Source organism: Panicum virgatum, chromosome 1N, assembly GCF_016808335.1.
Source record: "Panicum virgatum strain AP13 chromosome 1N, P.virgatum_v5, whole genome shotgun sequence".
In the NCBI taxonomy this organism is placed as follows: Eukaryota; Viridiplantae; Streptophyta; class Magnoliopsida; order Poales; family Poaceae; genus Panicum; species Panicum virgatum.
The window spans coordinates 56,273,378-56,283,540 of NC_053145.1; the positions used below are offsets into that span (position 1 = coordinate 56,273,378).

Sequence of the window (10,163 nt, forward strand, 5' to 3'; positions counted from 1 at the left end):
ATCCGATTATTTCAAATCATGACACCTTTATATGTCTCTATTATTTGTGCATTAGGTTTAGGAATTGTTTGAAACCCTAGTTGCATGATCCCTAGGTCTCCTTGAGTTATACTAGTATGTATAGGACGATAGAAGTGCTATGCTTAATGGTTTCCGGTAGAAGACGAGTGCTCTCCTGCCACTCGCGAGATATAAGATGATTAGAAGTCGAGTATTTCCGGTTAATCGCGAGATATATGATATATGGCTATTTCCGTACATGAATATTTGAGTATGATTTGAGATAAATGGATAATGTGAGACCGGACGGGGAAATGATGACAATGTATAGGTATGGCAGCAGGACAGGGTTCCTGGGTGTCTTAGCCCCGTCTGTGTCGATTAAGGACCGTCCGTTGTTGGCAGAGCTGATCGGGGATGGAACTGTACTAACCGCATACCGGGAGTAGGAGGTAGTCGAAACCGGTAAGCCTAGTACTGCCCTGCTTCGAAAGTACATGACTCCTTCCCACCCCTTAGGGTAGTCGAGTGGCCGCGGAGAATTGGCTTGCATTTATTTACTTTTGGTGGTCTCTCGTAGGGCTCGGCTGACTATACCCTGGTGGGGCGGTCCTGTAGTTCGTGGCGGGGACGGGAATGGTTGGTGTGTGTGGTCCGACGGGCCTAAGCGTGCCGTGTTGGTTAGGCCTACCTTGCAAGGTTAAATCGAATCGATTCGCCGTGTCTCGCGGATATGAGGGCCTCGATCTCTTTGTCGCCTCGTAGAAATGAATTAGAAATGTTAGGGATAAATGATGGAACTGTTTTGAATCATTATTGTAATGCTCCAACATGATTATTGTAGATATGCTAACATTAGAGGGGAGTTTTTCTATATAGAACATGTGGCTAAAACATTGAAAGTAAAGATTCAACTATAGATGCTTTTCTGCAAAACAACCCGCTGGCCAGAAAGCCGTGCATGTCTAGATAGGGGCTATATATACCCCTGGTCGGGTAAGCCTTGCCGAGTATTAGTAAACTCAGGGTTTGTTGCCACAATTATTTCAGGACACCCGGACGTTGACTTCTGTCCCTGCTGCGTTAAGTTCATCCGTCGGGACGCAGTGGGATGGGAGGTTGTGGAGCCCGACGCCTAGTTAGGGGACTTCTCGTTGTACACTTTAGGCAGATGTAGGCCTTTTACATCTATTCGAACTCTAGATTCGGTGGTGTAAAGTTGTAGATTATGCAGGTATTTAAACTTGGTTTGAAAAACTTATGGCAGAATCTCGTGTATATTGTTGTATTTTCAAATATGTGTCGTGATTGTACCATCTGCGCTCACCTTCGCGTGAGACTATCGGTGGTGTTTCGATCGAGACGTGGGCTGAGAAAGGACTGCCAAATTAAACCATTAAGCTAATGCGTCCGATGTGTTCAAATGACGGCCATTACGCTTAATTTAGAGTTTTAATTTGGCAGTTCTGTCGCAAGTACGCCCCCTAGCCTCCAGGGGTTGCTTCTTCTACGCTGCACTGGAAGTGTTTTTCAGTTTAGCTCAGACTGAAGAAATGTGTGTAGCTGTCATCGTACTGAGCAGGAAGCGACGTTTTTTTAATTTTCAGTTTTGGGTGAGACGTTTTCTAAACAGCTCATGGACACAAGAAGTGGCATACGCCATGAGTATATGATATGCCAGGGAGGCACGAATGATCAGTTTATTTAGGTGGTTTGTACCTACTGTGTGTTCAGCCTGGACATGATGGTGACAGGTTAGGGGACGGTATGGCTCGCTTTTTGCAGTGTCCGGCGCATTGCAGAATCTTTTTGCTCTCTCCAGGTTGATGATGCAGAGTTCATCGCTTGATGGTTCCTGAAGTTTCTGTAATCCCTTGCGAGTTGATACTGAGTATGGAAAAGCTGTGAATATGGAAAAGCCACAGCTCGCGCTTGACGGTATTTGTTCATGACAGTTCGTACCAGAATGTTGGAGTACATGGCAATCGCCCACAAACATACACAAACCCCAGCTATGCCCGTGCTTGATCGCGCCGAGCAACGGAACAAAAACCTGGACTAATAATTCGGTAATCCACACAAAAACTGGGCCAAGGGACGACATGTCATGTTCTCTGAGACAACAGGGAGGGGCAAGGCTCCCTCCTCGCGTCCCCTCAGTCTCAACCGCTGAAGCAGCTTCTCGTGGCGTCTTGTTCGTTGGCAACCAACGAGCTAGCTGGAGGCCACATGCGTGCCACGAACTCGAGGCATCGACGATTCGACATGCGCCAATCAGTTCAGGCACTCGTATGTGTCGTAGTAGTAGGGGTTCGATTGGATGCCGCCGGCTCGATCGATCTACCGCGCCCAGAGGGGGATCCTCTGCGGGCTGCTGCTCTGCCGCTGCCGCCGCTCCCGCTCCCTCGTCGCGGCGGCGGGCAGCTTGGACCCCCTCTCCGTCGCCTCGTCGGCCTCGATCTGCTGCTGCCGGCAATCCTCGCTGCAGAACGGGGTGTCGCCCCTGCACATCCACGCGCGCGCGCGCACCGATCAACAACCAGAACGACGGCTCCTCGCAAATTTACCACTTTTGGTAAGTGTGTTGGCGTTTGACAGTTACCTGTACATGAAGATGTCCTTGTTCCCACCGAGATGCCGCCGGCACCGGAAGCAGGCGGCGAGGTAGTGGTGCCGGAGCTCACCGGCGTCGCGGGACGCGCGGCGGGGCCTCGGCGACGGCGAGCTCGGGTCGCGAGGCACGGCGTGGCCCGGGAAGGCTTTCTCCAACCATTCCCCCCATCCAACTCCCCCCAAACGTACTATTTACTATATTTTACTACCTCCCTCCAAAAGATTCCTCCCCCTATAACTCCTTCTCTCCAACCATTCTCCCCATATCTATTCCCCCTATATACTATCACTCATTAACTAACTATTTATTTAACATTTTTAAATTTTAAAAAAATCATATAGTATTTGTACTGTCATAATACGTATTATCATCGTGTTACGGGGCTCAAACAAGATTAATATCGTGAAAAAACGGTGTGATTAGAGATATAGGGGGAGTTGAAACTCACCCCATACGTGGGGGGAGTTTCAACTCCCCCTCTATATAGGGGGAGCTGTGGGGGGAGCCGTTGGAGGGCTCGCTCCCCCCAAAGCCCCCCCTACGTGGGGTGGGGGGCGGTTTACAGGGAGGCGTTGGAGAACGCCGAAGCCCACCTCGACGTAGCCGGCGCTCTGCCCGGAGCTGGGGAAGTAGTAGTAGTAGTCCTCCATTGGTTCCTTTGGATCGTCACTGCTTTTCCCTCTTGCTTATTGGCCGGGACCCAGGACAAGGGAGGAGGAGGAAGAAGGTGGTGGAGTTCGCTGGGGGCGAGACGAGCGCAGCTTATAAAGGGAGGAGGACAGGGGACGGGTGCGCTTTTCGTTTTGGACCCTCTATTTTCTGTGGGGTTCCACGGTGCACACTCTGCTCGACGGCTTGAGGTGGTTTTTGTTCTTGCTAGAATACCGGGGTTTGGAGGACCTTGTGGTTTGGTTTGCGTTGTTATTGTTTTTCAGGTATTTCTTTTGTTTTTGAGTTCCTTGGTTAGTAGGTTATAAGCAACAACAAAGAACCAATTTTTTGTTGAATGTAAAAAATTGGTAGGAAATTATTTTACTCCCTCACTTTGGTTGCGAGGCAACTCGCTAGAAAACGTAATGCTAGGTTAATTCAGCCATAAAACTATTAATGTATTTGTAAACAAGTACATTGATTGTACGAAAACTAAAAGTGGATTTATGTCAGTACTTTAACAATCAAATATAAGTTGTTCTAATAAGATGTATCAAAAGTAAAGTTTATATTTGTCTAGAAAGAATGAAATATGTTGTTTTAAATATGCATGATATATATTTCAAATAAAGATGGAGGAAGAAGATGGTGGTGCTTGGTGGGAGCAAAGAGGCTCTGGCAATTGATTCTCAAGATCAGTCGCTTGCTTCTATGTGGTTTTGTACCCTTTGTTTTTTCTTCGGCTTCAGCCATCTAATTTCATACTCTGCTTTATCAATATATATTTTAGGAAAACTCTATCTATATATTGAACTGCAAATCTCTTGCATGTTCTTTATTTTAGACATTTCCAAGCAGACTCAATGATTGATCTCAATTAACTAGAAGAAAACATGTATAAGAGAGTATATAACATGACATTTTGTCACACGATGATTGAAACAAAAACTAAAGTGGGCAAGCAAAGGTGAGATGCCACGATAACTTTACTACTTTAGCATACATGTACACTTCTTTTCCTTGCTCACTAGTGAGATGCTAATACCATAGTGCCTTTGTAAAAGGGGAAAATACAATAGAAAAGACAACAAGCCAGTCGTAGAACAAGGACATAAAGCTGGAGGCTCACGCATTCTGAAGGTTCCTCACAATCACGGGAGCAAAACAATCTAACAATGCAAACATCCTCCAATGAGAGGTGGATCCTCCAAGGAGAATAAGGGGAAGGTGGTTAGGCAACTGGCCAAGTTGCAACAAAATCTAAAGCTGGCTCCTTTGAGTGCTGTGTGGCGAATCCGGCGGCCGAGCAAAACCAGGGTGCAAGGTGGCTGCCCTGCTATTAGTATAACGAGCAGCAACTCCTCGTGGGGCACCAAATCCAGGTATTCTATGCGTTTTCCGTTGGTGTTGAGAAGTTCAAGTACATGGACCGTCCAATTTGAAGCCTATATTAAAGTTGGATTCTAGAGCTCACTAGCTCGGTAGGCTCCAGGTTTTGTTTGGGGGTGGCCCTAAGTCGGAAGGGGGTGGTGTACTGAGCTGGGCTGGCTTTGCTTGGACTCAAAACAATAATATTTGAGTTAAGGTGCAAATTGCGAGTTGAACTTAGGTTTTAAGTACTGTAAGATAGGGTTTAGTCAAAAGGATAGGGTCAACTTTGCTGTATTGAACTTCAGGTCTGTCGGGGACCATGACTAGGGGCACCCTAATTGGGGTATTAAAATCACCCTAAAAACACAAATACACATTAGGCAACTGGGCCCACGAAGGCTTACGGCCTCCTTCTAATCTGGAAGAAAGGAAAGGACTCAAAGAAGCCCAGCACGCGGCCCATCCGCACCCCCCTCGGACCCGCGGGGTGATCTCTGTCTCGCTCGAGGGCTCCCATCGAGACCCTCGACCGCGCCCCGCGTCTCCGCCTCGCTCGAGGGTAGCGAGCCTACCCTCGGGGAGGCGAATCGTCTCCGCCTCGCTCGAGGGTAGCGAACCTACCCTCGAGCGGGGCGAATTGTCTCCGACTCGCTCGAGGCTACCCCTCGACAAAGAGGACAAACGGCCCTTCCGCTCACCCGCCCGTCGTACGGAGGCATTAAATGCCAACCACTCCCCTACAGCGCCCAGGACAGACGGCGTCAGGCCGCCATTCCCCACAGTGGTTGTGACCGGAGTCCCGTCCGCCAACTCCGGTCACTGCTCCGCCATCCCGGATGCTGTAGCAACACTGTGGGAACCTGCGACGCGGTACGAGACGTGCTCGGCACAGCTCCCGTCACTATTCTACCAACTCCTGCTGTCCGGACTCCACCTCACCACACCTACGGCCCCGGACCCGTCCCCTACTCGGGAAGGGGTCCGGTGTCGCCACGTGTCCCCCAAGGAGGGGTGCTCAGCTCTAGCAGCCGGAGGCCCGGACCTCCCCCCTCGAGGGGGTCCGGGACCTCCACGTGACCCCCGGACCTCCTTAGTGCACGCGCTAGCACTCCGCCCAGGGGGGTCCGGGACCGCCACGTGCCCCACTACCGCTGGCGCACATATATATGCGAAACCCTGGCATGCAGGGCCCACGGAGCGCCGCCACGCCACATTTGGAAGACGGTACACCCTACAGCGACGACCACGCCGCCTGCTGGGGGCTGGCAGGACGCCGGCGCGATCTTCGCAAGACCAAGGATGATATCCAGGACGACTGCCACGCCCGATGCTATGCCCCACAGTGTACTTCCCACAGTGCTCGACCACTGCACCCCCGCGATTTGGGGGAAAGACGACGACTTTCACGATCCCCTGCACATGTACATCGTCCCTCCTTGTGTCTATAAAAGGAGGAGGCAGGCTTCCTTTAAGGGGGTCGTCGCGCGCGATCAGATCCATTCGATACTACACAACACTCAGCACCACTGAGCACCCGATATTGGCATTCGCCTCAATCAACTTCTCCTCTAGCAGAGATTTGGGAGCTTCCCTCCCTCTCTTGACTCGCCTGTACACCTACTAAAGGCACCTCCGGTGCAAGATAATATAGTATCCTCGCACACCCCCTTGCTGGACGTACGGCCCCGTGGCCGGAACCAGGATAAACCCGTGTGTTACTGTGTTGCCTCTTGCATCAACATCTGGGACGAGGAAACACGCGGCATCATCACTAGTTGGGTCTGGACCGCCGGGTCAGGACGCCGACAAGGTCCCATAATAAGTGGTATTTGTATTTTTTAACAAAAACAAGGACATGAAACGCGAGTAAAGTATAGGTTTTGCACGTTTGATTTCTGTTGTACGTGAACGACATTCATGACAAGGTACTTTTCTTCAGTCCTACAGAAACCTCGTCCTCTTTTGGCGAAACACTCGTATACACACACAAAAAGTAGGCCAGTGGCAAACTTGAGGGCAGACAAGGAATTTTAAAAAGAATCAAGGCCAATATATGCAATATACACTAGTGTATACTATATATGTTTGGTGTGGACGTGTTTGAAAAATTGGTCTATTATTTTTCAAAACAATGGTTGAATACAGTGATTGTGCACCCCACTCTTTTTTCCCCGAAAGAATCGAGTTGTATTAAACCGTAGGGGAACAGTACAACCCAACCCTTTTACAGAAAAGACCCTTAAGAAACTAGAAATTACAACAGCCACACCAAGTTTCAGGGTCTTCACGTCTTCTTCCTCGATTCCGGACGTCCGCCGGAGCCAAGGCTATAGCCGCCGTCTGCACCAACGACGAAGTCCACAAGGTGGAGATCGCAGAGGAGGACTTACTGCTGGGCGATGAAGCCGAGTAAATGGCCTCCCAAGCACATCGGCCATCCCCGCCATCAGTAAAGACCGGCAAGACTGTCTAGCAACGACCAGCAACAGCACACTGTCCGCCACCGCCGGCAAAGCACCCCACGGCCGGAATCCAACTCCCACAGACGGGAAGACTGTGTGTCCCTGTCAACTGTCGCTTTCATGACACCCCCAATACGCTGGGTGCATCCCTTATATTCCTTCTCCTTGCAAAAAAAAATTCTGGATCTCTCATTGCAAATTAGTAAAATACTTATGACGGGCAGCATGAGGTAAGAACCATTATTAAAATGTGAAGTGGAGGTGCCATTCTGCGTGCATGCATCAGCAACCCATTTCTACGACGGCACGAGCCAAAGCCAGGCGCACGCGTGCAGCACGTACCAGGACTCCAGGTCCAGGAGTGGTACGCACACGTCGTCGATCGATGAAACTGATGGAACGCCACAGGCCGCCTTATTACACGCGCACGGCGAGCCTGTATTAGCTGCTGCTCCTGCTCGTGTGCGAGCGCAGCGTCGTTTTCGCCGGGGACTCGACGGGAACGAACGTTTGGTTCTCGGCGGAACGAGTTGGGGACGCCGCCTTGGCTACGCCGTTTTCGCGCGCGAGAGAAAACGCGGTTGCAGTTTAAGTCCTGTTGGCCACCAATCCGGCCGTTCTGCCAGTGCCAGGTCGCGTCGGCCGACCTGGGAGGCAAAACAAGGTGAAGGTGTCACAAGGGGATTCAGGGGTCGGTCCACCGCGCGCGGTGGGGGCACCGGTGCGCCGACGAGGTGAGAGCGAGGCGCCTCATGGAGCAAGTCCCGGCCCACAGGCACGGTAGCTAGGTAGATGGTGGCTGATACCGCCGCACGTGTGCCGGCCCACAAACGTCGATCACAAAATCTATATATATATAAAAAACATTCTGCTAGCACACCCGTTTCCTGCCATTGGACTGCAGGAGGCTGGGGGCGCCCCGTTTGCAAGCAAGCAAGCTAGCTATAAAAAAAGAGGTACGGTGATCAGCTACTACTTAATACGTGCGGTGATATGTTGGTTATCGCTGGAACCATGTGCCAGTCCCAAGCTGCTAGTCTACAGCATCAGGCAGCATCAAAGTTCTGATGAAGTCTGAACAACTAATGCAACTTTCTGCCCTCGAAATGTAGGGCATGCACTTGCCTTTATGATTTGGTATGACAATAATAGAGACACGGCCCCATCCCCGGCACAAGTATGAGAAATTTATAAGTGGCGATCATAGCTAATAATATAATCAAAATTGCTTATGTTGCATGTCTCTCGTTTGTTAAGTATATTCTTACACATCCAGATCTACGTCTAGTGAAAATTAACGTGCAAGCTCCAAATCCATTGGTTTTAGTAAGAATTGTTAATTACTCATCGTCCTAAGTTTGATCGATTACAAATCTCAGTACAAGCACAACAAATCTCTTATTGTTGGGCCCTCGCGTCGTCTCGCTTGAGGCGACTCGGGGGCGCAATAGGCGAGCGCCCAGCCACCCGTCCGACTTGGCCGCCGCCGCCGCCGGCCGGCGGTGGTGGCGGCGGCCAGCGGCGGCGCCAAGCGACAGTCATGCGCAGTTTCCACACCCCCCCCTCTCCCCTCTCCTCTCTCCGACTCTCCCTCCTCCGGTCTTCCTCCTTTTTCCTTCACCTCCATGCCCCTGTGAGGTGCTGTTGAGGGACTGCCTAATCTGCGTATGGGGAGTATGGATCTGTGCCATGGGCATCCGGATCTGCTATTTCCCTCGCTCGTTGGCGGGTCCCGTCGTCCATGCCCCCTGCGGCCGGCGGGTCGACTGTGCTATGAGCAGGCGGGCGGGCGCGTCTGTTCTGCTTTTGGGGTGGCTGGATTCGTGCCCCCGGCGACCGGATCTACGCGTCCCCCGGCAATTAGCGTCCGTTGGGTGCTCCTCAGCGGGCCGGCAACTCTCACGGGCTGTGGCACCTGCTTCGGCGGGCTTCGGCGGCCGCAGGATGCAACCTCTGTGCTTGCCCGCGCCTTGCTGCTCGCGCGAGCCGTCAAGGGCTCAAGCAGTAGGGAAAAGGGGCGGTGCTGGTGCCCCTCGGCGGCGCCCGGGGGCTCCTCAGTGGCACATGCCCAGTGCCTCCACGGCCGGATCCGGTGGCTCCCCGGTGGCGGCGGTCACTCGACGCATGCAGCTCCTGCAGCTCGGAAGGCGGCGGCTTCTCGGCTCCACAGGCCGCCGACCTTCCTTGCCGCCGCGACACTGGGTGCGACCCGTGCGGTTCTTCAGCAACAGTAGGTTAAATCTTGTTGCATGCCGATTGAGGAGTTGGTTGTGGGAAAGACCGATCTGGGAACCTCTGGAGGCTGGTTGCATGCCGGGGCTGAGTACGTGCAGTGGGATGCTTTGGTGAAAGCCTTTGCCAGCGACCTTGCTGGTGCCGATGGTGGCGGCGTCCTAGGGCGTCGTTCCTCCGTTGGGGGCGCCATCTTGAGTTGTATACTACTGTACGGGGTTCTCTGGGTAAAAACCCTGTCCATGTTTGGACGAGCGACGGCGGCGCCACTGGCGTCGTTTCCTCTTTGTAGGCGTCGTCTCTTGAGACCCAACTCGACCTCCGGCGGTAGCCAGGGGTTGTCTCATCATTGCCGGGCTGGCTGCTTGCAGCGCACCATGGCGATTGTCAGTGCGGCGTGGGGCTGCGTCGAAGGACGACGCTTGCAGCACCGGTATCACGGGACGGCTAGGCTTGCAGCGAACTCAGTTCATCATCGGAAGACGGCGCTAGCGACTACCCTGGCTTCCTAACTTCTGTGTTGTTGCTTTCAGTGGTTGTGCCACAGTTCTACCCTTATGCTGGGGTGTAGTGTTTTTCTATTCGTGGTTTTGCCACAAATTGGCCCTTGTGCTTGGGCTGGGTGTTGGTTTAGACCTAGTTTAGCTAGGTTGTTGTTGAGGTTTTAGCCCGGTTTCCCTAAATTAACCGGGCACGGGTTTTGTCTTATTTTTCTTAAAAATGAGGCCTTTGATCTGTGGTTTGCCACACTTTTGAATACAATTCAGGTGGGGATACTCCCCCCCGGTGACCATTCAAAAAAAATCTCAGTACAATATGGTTCTTCATCAAAC

General features: G+C 51.9%; 1 protein-coding gene across 1 annotated transcript; it reads right to left on the bottom strand.

The window, feature by feature from the left end:
- Nucleotides 1–1,892: 1,892 nt before the first annotated feature.
- Nucleotides 1,893–3,342, bottom strand: LOC120656844 (FCS-Like Zinc finger 2-like). Its single transcript, XM_039935034.1, has 3 exons — nucleotides 3,204–3,342; nucleotides 2,603–2,759; nucleotides 1,893–2,503 (listed from the first exon to the last, which is right to left on the bottom strand). The coding sequence occupies exons 1-3, from the start codon at nucleotides 3,262–3,264 to the stop codon at nucleotides 2,341–2,343; spliced, it is 381 nt and encodes a 126-aa protein (XP_039790968.1). The 5' UTR covers nucleotides 3,265–3,342; the 3' UTR covers nucleotides 1,893–2,340.
- Between the last annotated feature and the right edge of the window lie 6,821 nt (nucleotides 3,343–10,163).